We start from the raw sequence: 27909 nt of genomic DNA on the forward strand, positions 1-27909 counted from the left end.
GCTGAAGGGAAAAAGCAGTACTGACTCATAATCTGAGATAACATTTTAATAAATTGTTATTTTGTTGTTATATTTAAAATTGTTGCTTAGTAACCTGAAAGCCTGCCCTGCTTAGTAACCTGAAAGCCTACTATTAGCTGAGCTTTGTTAGTTATAGAACAAGTATAAGATTATGCAGGATGCAGAGAAAGTAGCCACTAGAGAGATTTCCCCGCTACCCCATCCTCAGGGATGAATCGATGAGGCTGAATGAAGACTCAAGACAGACAAATGGAAGTACTTTGCCACACACCACATAATTATACTGTTGAATTCACTACCACAAGATGTAGCGGTGCCCACCAACTTGGCTAGCTTCAAAAGAAGATGCAGACATATGACTGTGTTCCACTGCTGGAGGTAGTATGCCCCCGAGTATGAGGTGCTGGGATTTTAAGTGGAAATCGTGCTGTTCTACTCAGGTTCTGCTTGCAGGATTCTTGTAAGTCACATTGACAACAAGATACTGGACTAGATGTGCCCTTGGACTGATCCAGCAGGGCACTTCGGATGTGAAAAGACCACTTGTGACTCCTGCAAGAGCTGGTTTCTCCTTCTCTGTCTGGCTCATTTCCACCTGACAGGGAAGGAAGGAGGTAACTTGACTGACTTTGGCATTGTTGCTGGGGTCAACATTTAGTTATGGATATGATGTACAGCTTTTTGTGCTATTTGGATGGTGATTCTGCGAGTTGCTTAATCTTTTGCCTGGAGTATTTGTTCAAATACTGTGTTTTGTCATTGTTCGTGAATTATCTTGAAAGGTTTCTTATTTCTGATGTTGCTGTGAGTGGCTTCAAGCATTGTTTCCCATGGAAAAGCAGCATACAAATAAACTGATGGTTATTATGTACACTCTACTTCAGAGGTACAGTCATCTGTTCAGTGGTTGCATATGCAGCAAAAGCAGAGACTGTGGCAACTCGCTGCTGGATGTAAGTTCCCCTCTACCTACAGTGTTTGCAGACATCTGGTGATGTCAACCATTGCCCTTGTTATATCACTGTGACCAATTATGAATATGCATATTAAGAGCTCAGCTCGATCAGGCCAAAGGCTTATGAGTCTAGGATTCTGTTCTTATAGTAGCCAGACAGACACTTATGAGAATCCTACAAGCAGAACATGAGCACAACAGCACTTTCCAGTCCAGCTTGTTGGTTTTTGGTTGCCAGTTGCCGGTTTCCTGTCATTGGGTATTTAAGAACACTGAGTATACAAACCTAGCCTAAATGTTTAGAAGCAAGGTGCGACGTTTCTCTTGGGCAGGCTTAAAATAACAAATAAATAATATTTTTCCATTTGTGCTCCTGGCTGCAGTCTTTCAAATTCTGGAGAAAAGATTCCTAATAAATGAGCAATATTGGTGTGACCTTTTGCTGAAACCCTTGCATGTTACATCCCAATTTCAACTTTAATTATATCACAACACAAAATAATATCATGAAGCCTGAGCCCTGCTGTATCAATTATCTTGTTACATACACCTCCTCCATATTATTCCAATATGACAAATAATTTGATCTTAATCATCTGCCACCTGCCCACCAATTCCCAGCTGATTTGGCATCTCTTTTCCCTTTTTGACATTTTTTCTTCTCAGGGGTAAGACAGAACAAAAGAGGAGTAATGAGTTGCACATATTCTACGGCCCCTCCCACTTCTTTTCTCAATTAAGTTGATGTTATCTTTACATAATGATTTGCATTTTGTGAATGCAGCCTCTAAGAGTGAATGCACTAAAACAAAAACCTGAAAGAATAATTTTTGGGGGGGCGAGGAACAACTTGGTTGCATGGTGAGTGCCAGGTTATTGAATAGGTCCACCTAATGTGATGGAACAGCAGCAAGTGCATAGATCACAAGCATTCTCACATCTATAGTATATTATGTGTCCAGTTCTGGGCACCACAGTTCAAGAAGGACACTGACAAACTGGAACATGTCCAGAGGAGGGCAACCAAAATGGTCAAAGGCCTGGAAACGATGCCTTATGAGGAACGGCTAAGGGAGCTGGGCATGTTTAGCCTGGAGAAGAGGAGGTTAAGGGGTGATATGATAGCCATGTTCAAATATATAAAAGGATGTCACATAGAGGAGGGAGAAAGGTTGTTTTCTGCTGCTCCAGAGAAGTGGACACGGAGCAATGGTTCCAAACTACAAGAAAAAAGATTCCACCTAAACATTAGGAAGAACTTCCTGACAGTAAAAGCTGTTCGACAGTGGAATTTGCTGCCAAGGAGTGTGGTGGAGTCTCCTTCTTTGGAGGTCTTTAAGCAGAGGCTTGACAACCATATGTCAGGAGTGCTCTGATGGTGTTTCCTGCTTGGCAGGGGGTTGGACTCGATGGCCCTTATGGTCTCTTCCAACTCTATGATTCTATGATTCTATGATTCTGTTCCTAAGGTAAAGGTAAAGGGACCCCTAATCAGTAGGTCCAGTCGCAGATGACTCTGGGGTTGCGGTGCTCATCTTGCTTTACTGGCCGAGGGAGCTGGCGTACAGCTTCTGGGTCATGTGGGCAGCATGGCCAAGACACTTCTGGCGAACCAGAGCAGTGTACGGAAATGCATTTACCTTCCTGCTGGAGCAGTACCTATTTATCTACTTGCACTTTTTGGCGTGCTTTTGAACTCCTAGGTTGGCAGGAGCAGGGACCGAGCAACGGGATCTCACTCCGTCGCGGGGATTCGAACCTCCGACCTTCTGATCGGCAAGCCCTAGGCTTTGTGGTTTAGACCACAGCACCACCCGCATCCCTTACTCCTATACACACAGAAATCTGACTACATAAAATAACCATTTTTGCATGAAGCACAGAACAATCATAGCCACAAATAAGAACTGCATGAATTCCAGTTTACGCAGCTATAAAGAAGGTTAAACATTTTCTCCACTCCATAGTAAACTTTTTTTTTTCAAATAAAGGAACAGAAGCAAGACTCTTTCTGTTGTGTTCCAAGCCTTTTTTTATACTCAATTATAGTTATCAATCATTTTCCTAAAATATTTCCTGTTCTCTGAACTGTAGAGGCTACCAATTATATGACAAAACTGTTTTGTGTTACACAATAAAACGTTCTTTATTCTTTGGGTCTTAATAATGTTTTTTAAAGGGGAAAAATCTTGTATTTTTTTAAGAAAAATAATCTGTGATAGAATGCATTTATATAACAAAATGCTTAGTGGAAATGCTCAGTATTTGATAATACAAGTGGGAAAAATGGGAAATGGGGAAAAAATAAAAAACGATTATAATTTTCTAAGGATCTGTTCCCTTAGAACACAAAAAAGGTTGTTCCCACAAACACTAGGCTGAGCGAAAATCTTAAAAAACCCTAATTCATGAGAACAAATGAGTGGCAAAGAATGAACAATTGCCATTCATTCACACAGTTTAAAGTATGGCTTGCCTTTCCTACAGACCACCTTGGCCATGGGCAGAATGGAAGATGCAAAATGTCAGTGTCCTTCTCTCTTCCGCTGAGACCACCCTTGCTCACCTGTGGCTGTGAACAAGCTGTCATACTATTCATGTAAAGAACAATTGAAGTACATTGAAGTACATTTCTCCTCCCCCTCCCCCCCCAAAAAAAATTCTGGCTTGTTAAGGGTTGCTGGGAATTATAACACTGTTTACTCTGTAAACAAAATTCTTTTACAGGGGAAGATGTGCTTCAAATCTGCTTTAAAAGTATAGCATTTTGCCCAGATTTTATCTTGTGGAACAAGACCCAAGAAGAAATATGGTAGGTAACTTGCATATTGTGTGCTATTGTGGTAGAATATGTCTGCAGTTTTGCAGTATATGAAGCCTAGGTTATTTCGCCTCTCCCACCAAGCCCTACATTGTTACTTCTATCTATTTCCTGTAATGTATGAAAAGAATGTTTCCTGTGGCACAATAATTAAGCTAAACAAGTAGTAAAATAAAATAAATTCCCAACTCCTATCAAATCTAATTCTTATTTAATATACCATGCTGTTTCTAGATATCAAGGTACGTGCCAAGGAGCTGCTGCATAATGCAGTCCTTTTGATTAGCTTAATTCGTTGAGAACTCAAATACTTTTCACCATATGGCAATCTAAGGCATTGACAGCATGGATTTATATAAGCCATTGAGTGCTGCCCATCTATTCGCCAACCATTTAATTAAAGTGGTGGCAATTTACAGAGAAAGAAAAAAGGACTCAATTCAGTCATCAAGCTACACCATGTTTCAGTAAGCTTAACTATGGCTTAATGTGATGTTTCAATTGACAAACTATGGTTTGTGACCACTATCAAACCAGAATAAGAAGCTGGAGGGGGGAGGGAAGGATAGTTGAAAAGCTCAAGTTTCTTTTATCTCTGGTATAGCATGATATCTGAATAAAAAACACAATGGTTGTAGCTGTGACTAGAGAACCTGGATCTAGACACCTGGAATTCTCAGCAAATAGAAAATGAAAGCAGATAAGCAGCCCTAAACTACACCAGACTCTGGGACTGACCTTGAATCGGTTAAGTGTTATGGCAAATGGAAAGGAAAAAACGGACTAGTCAATTCCTGAAAAAACATTAAGGTCTGGGAGGACTTGGCAGCAATCTAGGAGAGCCTCAATATCAGGCCCCCCTGCTTCTTCCGCTATTGCTTTTGTAACAGTATATTCAAAATCAAGAGGAATGTCGACAGAAGAGGCCTTAGCGGTTGTATTAAGTAAGATAAGTGATTCACTGGAACAGCTTAACAAGAAAATAGATGTGACAAATGAGAAAGTGGACGCTGCAACTATTAAAATTGACTTAAATACAGAAAGTATAAATAATCTGGGACAAAAGGTGAGTATCAATACAGAAACAATCCAGAAATTGATATAGGAATCTACTTTGATACGGCAGACTGCGGAGGAAGCTAGGGAGAAAGCCGTTGCTGCTGAATGTAAAGTAACACAATTGGTGAGAGAGAGAGTCCCAGCCTTACAGAGGCAACTTGATGACCATAAGTCGACACTTGCTATGATTGAATCTAAAGAAAAACATACGAATTTGAGGATCAGAGCCCTACCTGAATTGGAGAAGGAAAGTTTGATAGACTTCTTCACACAGGAATTTGCTGATTTTTGGGACTTGGATCTGGGTCAAGAAGAGTTTAAAACTGTGAGGGCCTTCAGATTTGGAAGAGGAGGGGGAAAAGAGAAGAACAGAATAAGAGACTGTTGGCACTACCAGAAGAACCTAGAAGTACAACAGCCAAGAGTGGAAATTTTTAAAGACGTCCTGAAATACCTTTTGGATCTTAGGTCTAACTACGGAGATTTGGTTGCCCTGCTGAGAAGGAATAAAATCATCTTTAGGTGGGAGTTTCCCCAAGGTCCATTCTTCAGCTTTAAAGGAAGGAAAATAAAAATAAGATCAGTAGAAGACAAAGTAAAGTTTTTGTATAAATACGAAGAAGATCTGCAGAAGGGACTTGGAAAAGAGCTAAGAGCATCGGACAGAAGATCACCAGGTTGATGGACTATATGGAATTGGCGGAAATGACTGGCAGAATCCGAGACCAGGGAGAAGAGTCGGTGGAAGAAGATTGGAAAAAAGTTTAAAGACTATTTATAGAAATATTGTAAAATTAATGAATGTTAGAAAAATGTTGGAATGAAGTTATATGGCTTTAGTAGAAATGTTATAAGGAATTAGGTATAAATAGATTATTAGAGTATTAAAGGAAAAATAAGGTTAGAATATGTTAAGATAATTATAGGACAGAAAATAGAGGAAGATGGAAAGGAATTGCTGAAACAATTAATAGAAGTGGAATACAAAAAGGGAGGTGTGAGGAGGTTGTTGAAACAAGTGAATGAAAGATAAGATACTGAAATTATATGATGTGTGCTAAACTGTTTTTGTTTTGTTTAGTTTAGTTTATTGCGTTAGTGTTGTGTAATCTTTTTGTATTGTATTGTATTTTTTTCTTTTTTCTTTTTTCTTTCCTTTTTTGTAGTGTTTAAAAGTAATAAATATTATTTTTTTTAAAAAATAAACTACACTGTAAGCTCTAACGTTTGAGTTATGTTCAGTGCAAATGATGACTACACAACAAAATGTGTGATCTGTTACTGCAATCCTATGCACACTTGCCTGGAGTATGCATCACTGAACATAGTGGGACTTCTTTCTTTCTTTCTTTCTTTTTTAATAATATTTATTAAGAGTTTCCAATTATAACAATATAAAAAAAAAACACATCCAAATTTAAGATCTTATTTTCCGTAACATCTTTCCAGGACTTCCCTCCCCCTCTTATATTCCAATTCTCACAAATAAATTCAGCAATTTATTATCCCAAATTTTAACCTTATTATCATTAACCCAATTTAAAAATATTTTCCCATCTCCTAAGATCGACCTATTCCCTTCCGTGCGTTCCCCCCTTTAATATACATAATAGATTAAAATATAATAAAATAAAATATGATTTTGCTGCCTTTGGATTCCAAATTTCCCTCCCCCTTTTCCTGGTTGCGTTCCCCATATTGATCAACATCTGATGTCTTCCTGGAGCTCCCACATTTATTTAAACCATAGTCCTTTACCAGTCTTCTTTAATTTTAAATGTCCAATCTTGGAAGGAGTCTATCTCAAAAAGGCCCATTTTTTCCATCCAGATTTTTATATACTTGGGAGTAAAACTCCAATTTTATTTCTTAAACCTTTCAAATCTGGATGTCCCAAATGTTCCCACTTCCAACTTTGTCCAATTCTTATTATTCTTGTTGTTCTTGTTAATCTCTCTCCTCTTTCTTTTCCTGTTTTCCTGCACAAATGTTCTAATTCCAAAAGCTTCTAAATTCCGCTGCAGAGGCTCTGTTATTCAGGAACGAAACATGATGCCAAGTCCCTTCCATTTTTCAATAGATAAGTCTATTGTCTACTTTAGTGTGTAAACCTCTGTAGCCAAAATAATGTTCCATTTCTGCAGTTTCCCAGGAGATAAAAAGTTCTGTCAAATTCGATGCCAACAACTTGTAATATCCCTCGGCTCCTCTAGGTGGATTGTAGTAACTCAGTTCCCTTCCAGATCACGTCCACCAGTCAAAGTAACTTATTATTCCTTGTTTTAAACATTTTGTATCCAATTTGTAACAAATATAACCGGCAAAGTCCTCGTAACAAAGTTCTCATTTTTGTTCTTCTGCTTTGACAGCTCTTTGACAGCTGTCAAAACCTCTCCTTGTCCTCTCCCGGCGCTCTAACTAAAATGCTCCCAGGTTCCGGGGGGTTTTGCTTTTTGAATAAATTCCACTTTTCTCCTCCAGCTCAATCTTATAATTTTCCATCGCGAAATTTCATAACTTTATCAAAATAAGGTTGCGCTCAATCTTAGATGTTAAGTCCTTTACTTTAGCTCCTCTACAACAGGGGGGGGGGGGCTGACTTCCTTTTTATGCCTCCCCCGCTCATTCCGAATTCTTAAAAAATTTCTCGCCTTTTTTAATCCAAGTTCCGATTACTCACGGATTATGCTTTTAAGTCCAGATTTCCAATGGAAGAAGTCAGCGCTCTCCGTCGAATGGCATGCGGCTTCGCTCGGCAGGGGAAGCGGAGGACTCAAAGCACCCCCCCCCCCCGGTCACCCGTTCCGTAGCCTTTAAAAAGGCTCCTTCGCGGGTCGGGGGGGGCTCAAAAGGTGCCAGCCGAGTCACCATGTCCATGGGTTTTAGCGCCCATGGTTTTTAAGGGTCCCCGCGTCGCCGGCGCGGCAGGACCCAGCCCCTACCGAGCAGGCTCCCTCCGGAGCTCGGAGGGAGTCCGCCATTCGGCGATGGCGCCAACCCGGAAGTGCCATAGTGGGACTTCTTTCTGAGTAACAGTGCATAGGATTGTGCTGTTAATGCCATCTCCATATTAATAATTTCAACTGAAAAATAAATATCCAGGCTTTCTTGGATTAAGCGAATTATTTGGATATGTTCCAATGAGCAGTAGCCTTTGTCATCTTGATGGAGGACGTATCTCAGGAGCTAACTATACAGAGGGAGTATATCCCTGTTTGTTCAGCATTTGTTAGACCTCTCAGTGACAGGGTTTGATTACGGCAAAGTGCTGGTCTAAAAGCGGCAGCTAGTTCTGAACACAGTAGCTAGCTTGCTTGTGGTGGCAAATTACAGGCAGAACATAACACCTTGCTTATTGGATTTTCACTGGTTACTGATCTGCTACTGGGCCAAATTCAAGGTGTTCATATAAACATACAAGGCACTATAAAACTCAGGATTATGCTATATGAGAGACCACCAAATCCCTTACACACCCAGTGAATTGTTGTAGTCTGGGAGAGTTTCTCAGAGCTTGGCTTTTAGTGTGGCTGCCCCGCTATGTGAATTTCCTGTTCAGGGAAGTTTTTAATGTGTGATATTTTAGTGTATTTTTGGTTTCTATGGAAGCCGCCCAGAGTGGCTGGGGAAACCCAGCCAGATGGGCGGGGTACAAATAAATAATAATAATAATAATAATAATAATAATAACAATAGCAGCAGCCCACCAACCACACTTCCCAGAAGCAATTTAAGATATTTTTTGTTCTGGCAGGATTTCTCAGTTGGATAAATGGGTCTTAACCATGAGTGTCTACTTTTTTTTAGGATTTTAGTCGTGCTTTAAATGTATTTTCTGTTTTTGGTTGTTTTTAATTACCTTATGTGTAAATCACCTTGAGGCAGTTGTTCAGAATCTGATTAATAAATCGTTGATGACAATAATAATAATTTGATGCCATCAACTTCTGGGGCTTTTCACCAGTATGGGATTTGACAACTCTGTCCCTCAGAAAGTAGAGGGCCTATGGGTTTCCTCAGGGTTCTATTTCATCCCCTAACGCTTTAAAGATCTGCATTAAGTCACTGGAACAGGTCATCCAGTGTTTTGGGATTGAGCCGCATCATTATGTCAATTATACCCAGCTCTGTCTTTTCAGCTGACACCAAGAGGACTGTTGGGCTACTGAACCGTAATTTAGAAGCTGTGATGGGTTGGGTGGGCCTAACAAGCTAAGGCTTAACAGACAAGGAAGAGGTGCTGCTTTTCAGACATCCTAATCTGGGACTGGAGGTACAGTCTGATCAGGTTCACAATGTGGGGGGTTCTTTTAGACCCAGCATTGCTCCTGGAAGGTTCCATGGCTGTTGTGGTCAGGTCCAACTTTGCCAAGCTTGGAGGAGGACAGATGTGCCTCTGTACATAGTGAGCTATCCCCTAATCACTGGTGCAATACAGTACTTTAAAATGTACACTGCAACGGCCTGAAGAATGTTTGGAAATTGAAGCTTGTGCAAAATGTCATGGCCAATTTGCTTTGTTCTGCATGCTTTGCTGACACTACTGTATTGCACCAGTCTTGTACAAATTGCACTGGCTTCCAATTTGTTTCCGGGTACAATTCAAATTGCTGGTTCTTACTTTAAAGCTTTAAACACTATAGAGCCAGGGTATTTGAAAAGCTGTGTCTTCTTTTATGAACCTGCCCATAGTTTAAGAAAGTTTCTGCTGTATATCCTCACCAAAGGAGGTAACATGGATGGAAACATGGGACAAGGCCTTTTCTTTAGTGGAATGAACACCCTTCCTGCGAACATCAAACTTGCTTCATCTTTATTTAGCTTTAGTGGGTAAGTGAAACCTTTTTTTTCCATTCTGCAAGGCTTTTGCCCATTTTTAAATGTGATTAATCACACTTTCTGTTTTAAAATGTGTTTTCTCCTCTTGTTCTTAATTGGTTTGTTATGATACTGTTTTAAAGTTCTTATGTTAAAGTTTTTCAATTATAAGTCATTTCGGATGCCCTTTTGGGGCCAACAGGCAACTTAAGAATAATTTTATAAAAGTGAATATTGAGATACTGGACAAATTGGTGTGCTCTGTAGAAACTTTAATTACAGGAAGGAGATTTAGAAAGCATATTCAGTATCATAACCAATTTCTTTCTTTTATGTGAAATCATTTTCTTACCAACAAAAATCATCACTTCTTTTCTGTAGATCAAGGCTTATTCATAATCCTTGGAAAAGGAATTGGAGCATTAAATGCTCTACACATTTTAGAAGATTTATAAATTTAGAGGCTAGCATTAGCCACAGCCATACTGGTGGAAGAATGGGGGGGGGGGAAGAAAGCTTGTTTGAAACTGATCTTTAGCAGTTTTGTTTGCCAAGACACTAGTGGGTCCTTTCACATCACAGATGTGGCTGAGCCTGGCAGTTCCATAAGGAAAGGGCTTTTGCAAATATACACAACTATTCTGGGTCCTGAATTTGATTCTGTGAAAGTCATTAAACAAATTAATACTTGAAGCTTAGCCTTCTTTTTTTACACAATAACACTACTCTCTGAAGCATGTTAATGGATTAAAATATGTGCAAGCTGTTGTCGAATAACAACAATAATATTTTTTTCCTATCTTTTCAGTAGGTGAAGGCATACACTGAGTTTAATGGAACTTGCTCCTAGGTAACTATGTAAATTCACAGTAAGATAGGGGAGTTTGAACCTTTCATTTTTCCTTCTGAAAGCTGTACTTTTCCATGCCTTGTGCCTCACCCAGCAATTGTTACTTGGTCCAGCAAATCCAGAGACTATCTAGCTGCACCTCTGGATTAAATAATGCTATGAGGATTACATTCCCCATGGCACTCAGCAGAATGTCATAGCAGAATAGGACAGCAACATGCTTTAGACACCCCTAAGGCACTGCAATGCACAGACAGTCCTGCTCTCAGCACAAGTCAGAGCTCTCCTCTCCATACCAACAAACTGAGAAATCTTGTTCTGGGAAACAGGAAAAGCACTGCAAGGAGCTGTCGGAACCTCCCACCTCCCACAATCCAAATCTATAAACTTCAGGCATGATACATGCTGCTCCTCATTGGATGGATGATGCCCTGATATTAAAAAGAAAAACAAGGAAAAGCATACTTAAAACTATTTATAAAATTATTCTAGTTGAAATTGAAGAAAATGACCAAGAACCCTAGGAGGTGTCTGGAAAAGGAGACATGAAAAATTAGTATCTCCAAATTGTTGACAATTCCATGAAATAAGATTATTGCTGCCATGTGAATCGTCCCTTTACAAAATACTGTCCTATGTTCTTAAATGAGAAAAATAATGTAAATATAATGAATATATGGATGGAAAATGTTTTTCAGCATAATAAATATTTTCACTAAAATATTTTCACTAAAATATTAATTGCAATTATCTATAGAATGTGATATAAAAATATAAAAAGTATTGAAAACACGGAGAAAATCCATGTCCTATTCATGTGTCCTTAGGGTGGAGCAGTCCAGATGTGTCTACATCTGGATCACTTAATACTTACAATATCTGGCATGCTGCAAGTCACATGCACCTGAGCAAGGGGTGAGGGAAAAAAGGGATGGAACGAAGAGAGCCCAGGAGAGCCCAATGCGGATACTTGTCCTGCTCATGCAATAGGAAGTATACTGGGCCTGTTGTACATGTCCCTTAGCAATGAGTATTCGATAAGCAACTTCTAGACATTCACTAATTTCCCTGCCCCAGAGTTATTCATCTGAACCCCAGAATATTGAAAATACTTTATTTTTTTTTTGCTTAAAACTCAGCAGGCCTGTTGTCATTAGTCTACCCCTATTTCTACCATCAACACAAGGCAAAATGCAGCACAGACCTGCTAGAACATCATTTTTATCAACAAGCAATTCATCATTTTACATTCCTGAATAGAAGACTTCCTATTTCGACATGCAAAGTTCACTAAAACACATTTTGCCCCTTGGGTGCTATACTAGTTTGATTTTATTTTTCCTGACATTTCACCTGTCAGATTATCATAAATATAAGAAACAAAGAATAATTGTCACATTCTCACTGGATCTCATCATCAAATATCTGGAAGTATTAAGCTGGAAGGATAATCTTGGAGGAAGGATGTGAATACCGAAGGCATTATCCTTAACTCAGATTCCAGCAGAGGATTTAAACTGTTTCAGAATGAAATATAAACAGGTTGGAACTTCCCTTTTAAGAGTTTCAAAATACTAGGGTATTGCTACAAAGAAGCCAATGCACACACAGAAAGCCATTTTATCAATACAAATGATTTTTTGTGTTTCTTATTGCATTAAAAACATATAGAATAGTAAGTTAAATTTATTAGGCACTAACAAACCAACATGCTGAACCAACAAACCACCCACTGAAGAAAATTTAAACATATCCTTAATGCAGTCATTGAAATCAATGGGTCTAAAAGTACTTGACTTCATACCTTATAATGTAAACAGCTAACAGCTTGATCCTATGCAAGGTAGCACACAGCAACCAATGTCAAGATCAGGCAAAAGAGTCAGTTCTGGCACAACAGAGGAGTTCTTGTCTTTGACTGGCATTACAATCCAGTCTTACTCCTTGCAATAGGATAGTGGTTAGCACCGACAATCATGTGGCACTCTGCAAGTAGGCCACAAATAACCCCATGTGCTCCATCCTAAAAGCCACATGTGCCAATAGAATCAAAACAATGTTAAACTAACAAAAAAATGGAGGTGGGCCTTGTAGCGGCATGCACAATATGTGCCTTGCTTTAGCTGCCGACAAATATAGTGTGCAACAACTCCTGCTGCATGCGCTTAAAAAATCCTAGAGTTTGTTTACTTACCTGCTTGACCAGTGGTAACAGTAACAGCTGCAAAAAGCCTCTGGGAGCGGCTTAAATCAGAAACGCCATTGACAGCTTCAACTTCAAAAGTGTAGTTAGCGTGAGCTAACAGGTCCAAGACGGTGACATAGTTGTCTGCTAATCCAGTTTGCTGGGGCATATATCCAACATTGCTCCCACAGGGAACACATTCGCCCTGCTCCCAGCTGCACCTCTTGCACAATACCCTGTAGGTCACGTCGTTTCTTCCTCCGTTATCAGCAGGAGGGCTCCACTCCAAACTCACAGTAGTTTGGTTAATATTGAAAATAAGGTTCTGTGGTGCAGATGGAGGTCCTTTATTGAACACAAAACACACAAAAACAAATGGGAGGGAGGAGTTAAAACAGAAACCAGCAGGGGCGAATTTAGCTCATGTTTTAATTACCTAGGCAAAAGCTTGCCAGAACATAAACTTTTCATTATATTTACTACAAGCTACCAAAAAGCCTGCTTGAACTCACTTGACAAGAAGCTTTATTTATTTTCCATTAAGGAAACAGGATAGCCGTTCTCTGTGTATTTACTACACCTAGCTTTAGCAGCTTTTCTTCTGCGCAATTAAAGGGATAAGTTAATGCACCTCTGAAGCTGACTCATACAAAATGCCTCCAGTTGAATTCTTGTGTCCTTTTAAAATGCATTAAACAGAATACATTTAGATCCTCTTTACCCGGTTTTGATGCAATTTACAGCTTTATTTGGGTGGTTTTGTCTTTGGGCAAACTGCACAAATTCGTTCCTTGAATCACCAGTAAGTCTACTTGCAGGTGGAATACCAAGCCAGATCCCATTACATTTCAACCCGACTCCTTATCTACACAGGTTCCTTTTAATTTCACACGTCACTCATTTGGCGCAGTAACACATTAGGCTTATATGACAATGCAAATATATGTAGGAGAACCATATTTTCATCCTCGTCACAATATTACATATATTTGCATAGTGTGTTCTCTGGGTTATGTTGGGAGCAACAGGGAAATTAGATTTATGTAGTTCCTACTCTGTTTACTTTGCCCACTTTGCTGCTCAGCCAGAACTTTCAGTTTCAAACACTTCTAACTCGGATAGACTAAAGGCCAATACTGTGTACCAGAGAGAAAGAGAGAGCCCATCTTAACAAATAGATGCGCCTGGGGCTGGCAAGATAACATTCTTTGTGATTATCTACATGAATAACTCACTTGTGCATGCAACATATGGTGGATCAGTAGGTGCTCTGTAATAGCTGTCCTCACAATCACATCGCGAAGATCCTTCCCTGTCTGAGAAACTGTGCATAGGACAGCGGGAGCACTGCAGATCTTGCGAAGATGACTTGTAGAATCCACGGCCACAGGCTAAAAGATAATGAAACAAACAGATACCATTTTTAAAAAAACACACACGTGTGTTTTAAAGGGATATATGGCTTCAGGCATGTGAAAACGTACCATGTTAAAATGTTCTCAAAATGCACTTTACTCCTCTTTCATATTGTGAAAAGGTCCCACACTTCACTCCCAGCAAAAGGTAGTGGTTAAAAGCATAAATGGTTTCTAACATCAGCTGAACTTACACACTACAGCTTTCATTAGAAAAACCTATCCCCTCTCAGCTACATAATAATTCCAGTTTCCATAAGGACTACCAAAATAAGGCCTTTCTGCAGTTAGGAAAAAATGTATCAAACTATTATGTATAATCATAAAATAATAGAATTGCAAAGGATACCAAGGATCACCCAGTCCAACCCCTTGGAATGCAGGAATCTTTTGCCTAATGATCAACAGTACCATATCCTTCCCTCAGTACATCTGTGGGGGACAGGACTGGACTTTTTGAGCACACTTTTTAGAGTACACTGCTGCTGTAATAGGGAGCATCTTGTGTCAGTATGGAAGGAATCACCCTTCATTTCTCCCAATCAGATAGTTATAATTGTTCCCATCATATTACGCTCATGTTACATATGATCATTGTTTTGTGTTGCGAGTTTTTTCCTGGGGTAGAGGCTTTATCTAAACCACAGCTAACCGAACCATAGTTATCTTTGCAGTTAACTGAAGTAAAGGTCCACCATGCTGTCTCAAAAATAGCACTAAACCTATATATATATTTGATTCACTTTTAGCCAAATCTATCAAAACAGCCAAATGACAAAACTATTGTTTTCTGCCGTTGCTGAGCTTATCAGGCTATGAGGAAAGTGCATGAGAAATGCACTGACTGTTCCAGCCCAAAGCCCCTTGTGTGGTCTCTCAATTAGTGTCTCAGGTAGTTCTATATAGAAGGCTATGCAGTGACACTTATAAAATATTCTTCAACAGCATGTACTACATAAATGCAATGAAACAATTATTTTTAGAGACGTAAATCTAGTAAAAAATAAAAGCAAAACATCAACAATGTTAGCCATTCTTTTGCATATATAAATATGCAAATTTCCGATTGTGTGTGTGTGCAAAATTTTATTTATTGAAACATATTTATAACAGCCTTTCACACATAGTTGAAAGTTAATACAACAGATTTTCAATTTAAACATCAAACTTACAAAGAAATAAAATGCTGCTAATAATCTAGGGCAGGATTATATCACAACAACTCACTGGAAGTAAGCACCACAAAAGCATGGAAACATAAATACATTTAAATAAGTGCTGAAATGCCACTAATTCTAGAACTTGCCTAAGCTCAGAGGGCAGGTGATTCCTTAGAGAAGGCACCACCATAGAAAAAGTCCTCTCCCTAGCTGCTGTTAAAAAACATCCATAGGTTGCAGCACAACCAAGATGGCTTCAACAGGCAATCACAGCGATGGAGCAGGGTTGTAAGTGAGCAGGTAAGTTGTTTAAAACTTTATAGGTCAAAACCAATAAATACGTATGCAAGCAGCTTTATAGACACACATGCCTTCATCTCATACGGAGTCCTTTTTCAGCATTGGCTGTCCACGATGTAGTGAATATCAGTGTTGATAGTAATTTATGTCCGTCCATCGTTGTCCCCCCCACCCCAACCCATGGAACTGACTGGTACAGAGGACCACAAATATGGTAAGCGTATACCACAAATTGTAAAGGATGTGCTGCCCATACTCTCTACCTGCCCATACTTTCTCCATGGTACTTTTGAGAAGGAGCAGAAAACCAATTGGGAACTTACCCTCTTCACCTTTAACAGAAAATCCACTTCTCACTGAAGCCTGCAAATTTTATGATCATTTAAGTTGTTAAATCAATTGTAAAACAAACTCAGGCAATGCTATAAAAGCATATAAAAGTGCATCTGGGAGCAAATAATTTATGTAAGCCCAGCAAACTGCAAGTGAATCACAGAAAAAGCATGTCTAAAATAATGAGATAGGAGATCTGAACCGGCATGAATTCAAATTTGTATTGCTGAACACAAATAGTAATGCAATCAAACTAACATTTTGTATTTATTCAGTGTCACGGATACTGAAAGTTGTCAGTCACAGACAAACATGGCTCCAAAATGGAAGTCATAGAATAGTGGCTGTGGTGCATACACTAGATCAGCTGTAACAATCACAGGCGTTTTCTAGGAACCCGTTTCACAATAATATCCTGTAAGTCAACGGATACCACTGTGGGTATTACCTGGGTATGATTACTACTCCCTCTCCCTCTGTTCCACCTGCCTGCCCCAAAGTCCTACCTCGGTCAAATGCGTACACATACGTGTGTTCAGAAATCACAGCCAAAGGGAAGAGACACTTGCATTCTAAATATTTGTGGTGGTATATCACTTTTTACTACTTGTTTAACAAAAGGTTTCTTCTGCTGCAGCAATTTGCCCTAAAATTAAGCAACAATATATAAATTTAATGCAGCAGTCACCAATCTTTTTGGGCCAAGGGGCACATTTGGAATTTTGAAAAGAAGCTGAGAGAACCAGTCAGAAAATGGCAAGAAAATAGAGGTGCATCCTAACACAAAATGGCTACTACCTCCAAAAAGAGGCAGAAAAAGAGAAGAGATGGGAAGCTAAAATTGTTCAAACATGAAAAGATCTATTCATTTTGGTGTTTGTTTGTTGTTGTTGTTGGGAAAAAAATGACAAAAGTATTGGTTGTTGCTGGTGTGTTGCTGTAGATTAGAATTAGAATTAGAAAATACAGAAGCTGTGGAAGTTAATTTAACTTAACCTTTGGAGTGTGTGCCCCGCTCCCAGTTAGAACTACGGTAGTTCCGGTGCCAACATACAGTTGCCATAGAGCAGGCGCAGACATAGACAAACTCGGCCCTCCAGATGTTTTGGGACTACAATTCCCACCATCCCTGACCACTGGTCCTGTTAGCTAGGGGTGATGGGAGTTGTAGTCCCAAAACATCTGGAGGGCCGAGTTTGCCTGTGCCTGCCATAGAGAGTCATAGAGCGCTTTGTAGGGGACCTCATCTCACCTCCTATAACATCACCAACAAACAGCTGACTTTGCTTGAAGACTTCCAGAAAGGAACAGCCAAATGTAATTGGTTCCATTGTCGAACTGCTCTTAAAATTAATAAGCACCTTCACTGAAATCTACCCCTCTGTAGCTGAAATCCATTAGAACTTTCCCTGACCTCTGGGGAAGTAGAAAACAAATCTTTGCCATTTGCTGTGTGACAAAGATGGAGCCAAAGATACAGAGATGGAGTTATATATTTGTGTCACCTAAACAGAAGCCATTTCTTGAATCTGAAAAGGAGTGTTTTTTGTCACATACAAGACTAAGGTAGAGTAAAAGATCTTTCCCCTTCTCTCTTTTTTTGTGGGCAGAAATGCAACTTTGATTTGAGTGGCAATAACCTAGAGTGTCCATGGTTTAAAAAGAACATTGCACTGTTATTAGCACATTGCACATTTTGCATCCAGGATCCTAGACTGGATCAGCAATCACTGAAATGCACTGAGCAGCCATCTCAAGGGAACCCTATGTAAATAGCTCCCTTGGCCCTTTCAAGTGACGAGTTTGGTCATTTTAATCTGCTTTAGAATGCAGCATGTGAAAGCACTCTGGGGTTAGATTAGCAAAGGTACCGTAAAAATGTCATTTAGACACCTATTGTATATTCAGTGTCTCTGGTGATCTTTCTAATGCCTCTGAGAATGTGTCCCTTAGGGCCAGTGAGGCTGTGATTATTGAACTGTTTGCTTTGCAAAGAAAAATCTCATGTAAAATCAGAACTGAGTAGCACAACAAAATTTCATGGAAGGCTTGTAACACAAGTCACATTCACAAATGAAATCACTGTGGACTCAAGTAGCTATCACTTGCTTTGAGAAGAGGCAGACACAGAAGGTTTAAGCTTATTTCTGTGTTGTAATCCTCTTCCAGAGCATAAATATTATTTTGGCAAGGAATGGGGGCTGTCCCTTTACCATGGAATATATCCCAAGTAAAAGGAATACTGCTTAGAAAGTGTGCACCCATCTAAATCCAATCTCTCTAACACAGAGAAAAGACACTTTACAGCAGCAAAGTGACGCTTATTGCCCATGTTTGACATAAGGAAAGATAACTGGGTAACATACAAAAAGCAAATGATGGCATTCAACTAAGTTCTACTCAGAGCAGTCATATTGATATTAATGGACCTAGCTTAGTCAGGTTCAGGGCTTTTTTTCATGGGTAACTCACTGGAACTCAGTTCCAGCACCTTTCAGGTAGGTGCCACTGTCATTCTAAGAGAAAGGAGGCAGCATTCATGGTGACCTCTTTTTCTAGAAAAATAGCACTGGTCAGGTTCATTAATTTTAGTAGGTCTACTGTGAATGAAACTTAGTTGAGTGCCATCACACAACTCCCCCTTCCTATAAACAAATGCAATTCTAAGAATATAAGAAAAGTTCTGATGGATCAGGCGAAACACCCATCTAGTCCAGTATCCTAATCTCACAATGACCAAAAACATGCCTATGAGAAGCTCGCAAACAGGACCTATGCAACAGTTCTCTCCCCACGTATTCAGGGTATGAGGAACTCAATTACACTTCACCACAAAAATAAAAAATTGGAAAGCAAGTGAGCTGTTTCCAGTGCTGGCAGAGCAGCGGAGACAAAAGAAGAGCTACAGCAGAAGGCATGTAGAGTAAGATATATTTCTAGACAGATTTGAGGAAATGTAGATATTAATATGGCCAACTAGGCAGTTTTGTGGTCTTAATGCATAGATGAGATGATGGCCATGTTGGAATGAGGTTTGGGATTTGTTTGGCACTGGGGAACATTCTAGGACAAGCCAGGCTTGTACAGAAGGGAAGGAATCCACGTGATCTGGGAACAGACCAGGGTGGCAGAGCAGCCTTTATGAACTGATTTTGAGGTGAAAGCCGACAGGAGCTGGTGAGGGTCCAGTTTGGGTCAGATCAACCTCCTGGGGTGAAGATGGAAAAACTAATGGAAATGGAAATGGTGGAGGCATAGAAGTAGGCATTGTGCATCCCGGGGCACAGGACAGCAATTCAGAGATACCAAATAATCACAGGCCAAAATGCAAGTGGCGAAGAGAGAAACTGTATGGAAGCGTTTACATGCTAATACTAAAGGCTTCTGAGCCAATATGGCCCAATTAGGAGTGCTTGGACTTAGAAGAAAGCACTGATATAGTGGGTATCAGATAAACCTTGTGGAATGGAGAGAACCAGCAGGACAAGGTTCTCTCTGAACAGAAAATCTATGGGGCCCAGTAACACCACCCACAGCAATTCTGTGAAGCAGTCTGGCTCCTTTGGGACTTCTAGCTTGCCGAATCAGTGCCTTGTTGCTTCTGAATAGCAATTGCTGGAAGCTGCAGGAAGGGAACGTGTCATTGCACTTAGGCCATGATTGAGGGTTTCCCACAAGCCTGTGGGACCAGATGGGCCATTGGTCCAATCCAGCAGGCTCTTCCAATATTCTTAGTATTTCAGTTTGAACTTACCTTTCTTTTTATTTATTCTAGTTATTTATCAGTCACTTTTCAAGGCATCTAGAAAAGAGTAATATTGAAATTAATATAAAGTATTTCGGGGGGGAGGTAGGAAGTGCTGCTCAGAGCAGGGTAAATTCTGATACCATATTCTGATACCAGTTGCTCACAATCAGATTATTAAACTGAGCAGTCCTGTCTGAAAGAGGAAATTTACTTGCTATTAGAGTTGGGACTTTGGTTTATTTTTCTTCCCTCTGTTAAACAGTGAATAAATCTTTGTTTTGTTTCAATATAAGAGCAAACTGTATATTGTTAAGTGAATTTTACTTGGATTTTTCTTCCTTGTTTGTCTGCCTGTCCCTATATATCTTCCATTTTCATTTTTTAAAAAAAGTGGTTGGGTTTATTCAGAAGTTTCATTACTGAAGTTATACAGCTGCTAAAAGATTAGTAATAAAATGAAAATAACGACAGTTCTGTAACAAGAAACCTATGAGCCTCTGCCTTTCTAAAAGAGCTACATAAACCTAGGTCAGGATACATTGCTGCTATGTCCTTGGTTTTTTTAATGTAGATTTGGGAGGGTCTGAGTTCTTTTATTCCTATCACTGCAACTTTTAGATATTTATGTCATATTAATGTTCTGTAATTCAGAATTGAAAATGCAGTTTGCCAAAACAGGAATCTTACTGCTAATGTTGTGACCTCATCTTGGAAGGACAGATCCAGAATCTTCATTTTAATCCTATTGACAGTGTCTCAGTGGGAATAATTACAATAGCCTCAAATACAGACCTCCTGTCATTGATATATAACCATTTTTTAATACTGAAAATGAGCAGCATACGAGGTGGATGGAAACAACATGGTGCAATGAATAAAGATTTGTGAGTATTCTAATGCAGTAATCCAGTGCAATTATTTTGCAACCCATGACACAGGAGAATCCAGGAATGCAAATTTTTGATTAGACATTGAACACACGGTTCCAGGATATATGCTTCTTTTCAAAAGCATATTGTGGAAGTTCACAACTTTAACTATTACATTGGGTATATTTTGATTTTAGTGATGCTATTTTTTCTGTTCTTATTGACGGTTTTTTCCAGTAAGTTTTTAAATATCTGCTTTTACACATTTTAATTATATTCTGTTGCCTTATGCTTTCTTTTTGATAAAGGCAGTAAATAAAGAAGTATCATTTTACACTAGCAAAGACATTTTAAGAACCAATACATATTCAAAATATGTCTGCAATGAAGGAAGTAACTGAAATCAAAGCATCTAATATAACAAATCAGCATTTAATAGAAGAGAAAAGGCAACAGGAAAGGGAGATTTTATTATCATAGACCTCTTTTTCCATTATAGTTCTCTGTCATCATGACCATGTTAAACAGTATTTTTTTTAATAGTCAAAGATGTCATCTGTTATGTTTTTCATGGCACCTAATACATTCTTGTGATATATACATATATATATATATGCTGTTGTATTTTATTTGTCTCACACTATGCAGTGATAAATGCCTAGCTTTAAAATATGTTTACTTTATCTTGCAAATGTTTCTTTTAAAGCCTATGTGTGCTTCCATCAAAGAATTACATTGTATGGTTAGCCAAAGTAAACACGGGACTTTTAATGGCTCCTCAGCAATAGTGTGAATGACATCTCCAAATAAGACTGTCCTCTAGCTGCATACCATCACCAGCTCAATGTTTGCTGTTGCTTGTCAAGAATCTCTCAGACTCGTTATTCCCCTCCACCCAATAATACCCTGGCTGTCATACGTATTTCTAACATCTTTCAAGATTTGCTCACTGTCTATTGTTCTCACAAAAGAGAAGTGCCCAAACTTGAAAAGGCATTTTCATTTTTTAAAAGCTGAACCTAGTAAATATATTGGTTTAATATTGCAGAGTACGTCCATTTTTCAACAAAATATTCTATTTTACTGAATATTGCTTTTTTGTTCAGTCATACATCAAATAGTGCATATACTAATACGTAAATCAAAGCACCAAGCGGTGACAAATTCAGCATATACCAGTCTCCCCCCCCCCCCCGCAAAAAAAAAAAAAAGATTATACTTGGTTCATATAACAATGGCTCAAAATCTCTGCACTAAAATAAGGTTCAGCTCACATGTAACTGAAACAGTCAAACCATTGTTTGCATACCACCACTGTCTGCACACTCTGATTTTGTCCTTGGGTTGTAGTTATGTTCTCTCTTCACTACCCACAAGCTGTAATCAATAATAAATCTTGGCTTAACTAGAAGTCTAGGTTTGGATGACCTGCTAAACCAAACCTTGGTCTATGACAGTAGGAAAGAGTGACTGTGACACGTTCTTGCTAAGCCATAGTTTGGCTTACTTTGACATGCAAACCAGGCTATAATATCCAACTCAAACTATGGCTTTCACAAACCACAGTTTACCTCCAAAGTAGAACTGGAAATTCACTAAACAGTGAGACCAAAGCTCAGTCCCAGGGGCTAAACTGAGATATAGGTGTTACATCCAAACTAAGTATATAAAAGACAAGTATTGCATGTTACTATGTTATCGCATGATAACATTTTAATTATGACGCAACAATTGCAACTGAGTGAATCAGTCCCAAAAATGGCCTGTTCAGATATAAACTGCTGAATAAAGAAAGCAATAAGGTAAGGTGGTGTTTCAAGAGGCTTTGTCACAGTGCATTTGAATTAGTTTTTTAATTTAATTTTTCTCTAGTAAGCCTTAATGGCAAGCCAGCAAGAAATAAATCTGGAGGGCTTATGCATAATAATAAACAGAAGCAGACATGTCTATAGGCTTTCCAATTGAAATGTAATTAAAATAATTTAATATCAGATTCGTGTTTTCTTTGGGTAGTGACTTGCTCTAAGTGTTCCAGCAAGCTTTTATTCAAAAGGGGAGGGGAGGCGGGGGACATAAACCTGAGTTTGACAATAAAACAGTACTCAAAGGACAATCAGATAAGAGAAAGACCGTTATACTGCCATCAAAAATTTAAGGGTTTCTGTAGCTACCCAGGATGCCTAGATGTGCATCACAAGCTTCAGCTGAAGTTTTCCTGTGCTGAAAGTTAAGTAGGTACTGTCAAGGAACTGCCATCGGAGCCCAGGGCGGTGGCGGGGCTCCCAGACGCTGGGGAGGGAACCAGCAGGGGGAGAACTTCCGCTGAGGAAGTAGAGGAGGGGGAAGCGTAGGAGGGAAGGCTCAGAGATGCTTCCAGCGAGGGCAGCGGAGAGAGCTCAGGACCTCCCATTGGGACGCCCACTCTGCGCAGAAAGCTGTCGCGCAGGGAAGCTAGGCGGAGACTCTCGGTTAAGGAGCTTTTATGTTGGAAGAAATTCAGGAAACGCCCACTGACGGATTCTGCCAGCGATTAAGACAGCCACGAAGTAAGGGCTGTCCGGGCAGGGAAAGTTTTAGCCAACTACTCAGCTTGGAGCGGTGTGGCGCTTACGCACAAGCAACCCCTTATCCCATTACAGGTACATATGTTTGTGTAAGTTTCAAGACCTAGAGATAGAGAATTTACACGAAACAATTTGATTCACAGGCACTTAAAAAAAAAATACTTCATTAAAATGAAATTTAAAACAACTTCCCCTTACATCAGGATTTTTTAATCAATGCTCATAGTCCTTTTCAACTTGCCCAACAGAACATTCTCCCCTCTTATCCCCCCAAAACACTGTTCTGGGGATTCTCCCGCTCCCTGGGGAGACGAGGAGAGTGGGAGAAGCCATGAGCGTAGCCAATGGGGGGCAGGGAGGAAGCGCTCCCCCCCAAATCGAGTAAAACAATAGAAATACTTAACTAATGGACCAATCACATTGGTTCTGCCCCCCTAACCAAAGTCTTGACCCCCAACAATGCCCTGACCCCCCTAAAAAAATTCCTGGCTACGCCCATGGGAGAACCCTATTGTGCTAGCGGAAGTCCTTACTCAGGCTTCCACTAGGGGGGCTAATTTGCTGGAACCTGCCTGATAACGCCAGAAAAAGAGGGTTTTTCATCCATTTATGTGTATAATTCTTGTATTCCAAGTTGCTTAACATGCCACAAAGAAGAAGTGTATCTTTTGATGTAATTGTAATGTTTAGCTTTTTTTTTGTAGCTTTGTTAACAGTGTTTTATAGATTGCAGTTGCTTTGCTGATCTGTTAATTATTCTATATGATTTCACCTGCATTTGTGACGTTTCCTTATGTTCTATCATGTTATTGTTATTTGGGGTTTGTAAGCCACTTTGGGATTCATTGTAATGAAAAGAGACATAGAAATATAATAAATCAAATCAACACAATGGCTACATCTTCCTACTAAATTTTTAAACTGAAAACAGAGAAACAATAAAAAATAAGGTGAACTCATAATGCAATTTAACAAGAAATAAAATTGTGCATGGGTTGGGGGAGTGGCGGCGCTGTGTGGTTTATATATATTAGTCTTTGTTTAAAAGAAATTTGGAAATGAAATAACTTAGCATGGAAATGGCTGGAACGTGGCTAAATAAACCAAGAAGAGAAGGAGGTTCTGTATAGTTGTAGTAAGAGAAATTTTGATAGCTGTGTGACAGGTTTATTTTCTGGAAGTTTTTCCTAGGAGGGGTTGTTCCCAGAAACTCATAACTCTGCAGTTCGGAGTAGTATAGCAGGAGCCACTGCACTGTGAAATGAAGCTGTCTCTGCTAATTGCACACCCTGATCATCAAAACTGTATCTCAGCTGATAGTGTATCAAATCTGCCTGGCTGAACTTGAGGATTTGGCAATGTCACTTTCCGCTAAGTGTAATACAGAAAGGGGAAAGGGGGGCAGAGTAACGCACCCATCTGAAATGATAAAGAACACACAGAGGAAAAACAGATGACAGATTGTGGAGACAGAATAATCACAGATGGAGACCAGGTGGAAGAGGTCAAGTAAGATTTTCAAATTTCGTTTATTTTCATTCTTAAAACCATGCCCTGGTGTGTAAATGTTCAACAAGGATCTGATAAGAAAATGTATTTGTAAATGTGTCTGAACAAGCAAAATGTATTATACTCAAGTGGGGTTTAGCCACAAATAGCAAAGAAATAATGTGCAGGGATAGGGAACGTATATAAATAAATGCAGTCCAAATCAATAGCCTTTGGAATTGTTTAAAGACTAAAGCAAATGCAAAGTCATGGAGCTGAACAACTGGAATGGGGGAGGGAATCCTGCCAACATGATAGAAGCAATTGCCTTTATTAAAGTCACAGTAAAAGAAAAATAAATTATAGTACAGTTAGCTGCATATCTGCTTTTGTTTTTCTAAGTTCTAAATGGTTTCTGGATAATAAGGCCTTCCACTTATAGCTGTCTTTTTAAATGTCCTCTTATTGTACAGAACTATCTTATGCAGATTTACTCAGAGGCAAGTGTCGCTGTGCACAATGACATTTACCCCCTAGTACATGATATGCTTAGAATTGCAACCAACCATACCTTGAGCCCTCTGATCTCCCGCTCAACCAGCAAAAATAAAATACCTATCCATGTGATGCTGACAAAAAAGCTCCACATATACTATGCAAATAATTAAAGTTTAATGTCTCATTCACCTCCCCCTCTTTTCCCCTGCTCCTATTTTTCTTTTTCAGTGTTATGCAAGACCTGTGCTCCTTTATGTTCCTTCCCTTATAGTCACTTTTAACCATTTGTCCTTGTTTATATCCTTTTAAACTTTGTATGGTAAAATCACCTTTTAATTAATAGTTTTTATCCCTTACCTTATGTGTTCAGTTTATCCGTATGTTTTATCTTATGCTGGTTTGATACTGATACTGATCCTATGTTATCTCTCCCCTCTCTCCCCACTTCTCTTTCCCCCTTTAACCCCACATTGCCTAGAACAAAAAATGTCTCTAAATGAGTGTAATTGACTTGTATGAAGGATTATACTACTTAAAAACATCGAGACACTGAATGTACTTTTTGTTACTTATAGAAAATCTTTCAATAAAAACATTTTTAAAAAAGAATTACAATCATGTTTATTATCACATTTCATGTTATCATAAATATGACATAGAGTTCAGGATACACTGGATGTTCCATTTTATACTCCTAGTTATTCCCATAAAATAAACTAGGCTGGAAGATGTTGACTTGTGTGCTTCATAATTTGGAGGGATTTGAACCTGCATTTCCTGGATTCAATTCCAATAGACTAGTCACAATACTGGCTTTCCTATTTGGAGATTTTATTTAAAGACTTTAATGAATTTTGAACTTGTTAGTGGAATTCTTGGGAGCAGGGGAAGAGTACACTGCAAAGAATGTAACACAGTATGTAACACTGGTTCTTCTAACTAACGATCATTGGCTCTGCAAACTACATCTGATTGAAGCTGTAGTACAACTAAATCTGGATTGCCATGGATTTCTCCATGAAAGGAACCTACAGCATGCACAACAGCCTCCAAAACCTAAAACAGCTACTCACCAGCTACAACACGCCATATACAAACACAAGCACCATGCCCTGTAGCAGACCCAGATGACAACTCCAGCAACACTATTACAGGACCTAATAATGTCATCCACAACACCAGCGGGTTATTTACCTCTTCATCTTCTAATGTGATATATGTCATCATCTGCCATCAATGTCCATAGGACAACAGGCACGCCTCTATGCAAAAGAACAAATGGACACAAATAAATAGAAATCCAAAATGGCATATTCAAAAACCAGTAGCAGAACACTTCAGCCTCTCAGGACGCTTGGTAGATTACCTTAAAGTGGCCATGACTGAACAAAAGAACTTCAAAAAGGAGACTGCAACATGAAACCACTGAATTACAATTCATCAATTGTCAACTGTCTTAACGCTTAACTACTTAATTAATTACTTCAAAGGCATAAAGTGTTTCCCCAAGTTATACACATATTTGGGGGAGTGGGGTTGTAGACAGTGAAGTAAGAGGGAAATGAAATACTTAGAGACAGTGATAATTATGTAAATATCCACAAACCAATATAAATACCTGTAATTTGGGACAGGACTTCATCAGTGCTATTTTTTCTAGAAAAAGATGTGCTGGAACTCACCATCAATGCCTCCTTTGTTCTCTTATAATGGCAATGGCGCCCATCTTAGAGATGCCGGAACTGTGTTCCAGCTGGAAAAAAACCCTGTACTCCATGCTCTTGACGTGGACTGTAGTCTATGAAAAATTACCCTCAAGGCACCATAAAAGCCTGTTATCTGTACCAAAGGATGGTTGGTACAAACCAGTGGTATGTTCAACATGAAACTCTATTAGTAATAGCCTGAAATCTAGCATAACACATATAAACAACACTGATTTAAAAGGGATGTGCTGACAAAACACAATGAGTGAAAAGACTGAAGTACATGCTTCAAGCATTGGGATTAGTAACAGCTGCACTAATATATGTTGAAATTGAACCTTCCTGCACAGCTGCAAACATCTACACTTTACCAGGGCTCACCTGCAGCCACTAAGACTAGGCTAGAGCAGAGATGGGATGCTGGTGTATCCTGAGCAGGTTTCTTAAGGGCTGGCAAAGCAGTCTCAAATTCCCCAGAGAACTTGTTACCATTTAAAAAGTTTCTGGAGATTCCACTAGCTAACAAGTGGAGCTAAAGTTCATGGTTAGTTTGCACCATACCTTGCATGATTAAAGGTTCCGTACTACTTTGCTTAACAATGTGTATCAAAGATACTCTGGTGCTGTTACCTTCTATATCTGAATTCTTCTGTATCTCAAACATTGTTACATCCCATAAGGACTTCACTGAGACCGAATCACACTCATCCCAACTCAATTGTAGGCCGGCAGATAATTCACAGACACTGAGTCTCTCTAAAAGCAACTTTTACACAGAAGAGACGAGCTCTTATTGAACAGGAATTACAGAGATCTTTCACAGAAGCAAGACCTGAGGAACAACTACACAGAAAACTAGCCCAAGGCTAATCAGACACTTGCAAGATTATCTGTGTAGGCTCTGGTGGAAATGCACCTCAGAAATGTAGTATTTGTGCAAATGTGCCGAATTAAGTCTAGCTCAGATTTCTACCTTGGTTTTACTACATTGGAAAGGTCAAATTTCAGAGAAGTCTGGGGCTGGACATTAGATCCAAGTTAAAGGTTTTACAGTGATCTGCCCCATTTCTTCCAGATTATCTAAATACATTGTTTCTCAGAGCCCTCCAACTAGCTTGT

At 39.3% G+C, this 27909-nt stretch overlaps 1 protein-coding gene across 4 annotated transcripts in view; it reads right to left on the reverse strand.

Moving 5' to 3' along the window:
- EPHA7 (EPH receptor A7) overlaps positions 1-27909 on the reverse strand; it is a 169725-nt gene that overhangs the window by 97929 nt on the left and 43887 nt on the right. For 3 of the 4 annotated variants that reach the window (XM_081856914.1, XM_081856913.1, XM_081856915.1), the window contains exons 4-5: positions 13945-14100; positions 12719-13054 (exon numbers count right to left, since the gene is read on the reverse strand). In XM_081856914.1, coding sequence (XP_081713040.1) covers positions 12719-13054; positions 13945-14100 — 492 coding nt within the window. Of the gene's footprint in view, positions 1-12718; positions 13055-13944; positions 14101-19682; positions 19720-27909 lie in introns of those variants that run through there. The other variant, XM_081856916.1, reaches the window with a different exon arrangement.

The sequence above is a fragment of the Podarcis erhardii genome, assembly GCF_964252035.2.
Source record: "Podarcis erhardii genome assembly, chromosome: 3".
Classification (NCBI taxonomy): Eukaryota; Metazoa; Chordata; class Lepidosauria; order Squamata; family Lacertidae; genus Podarcis; species Podarcis erhardii.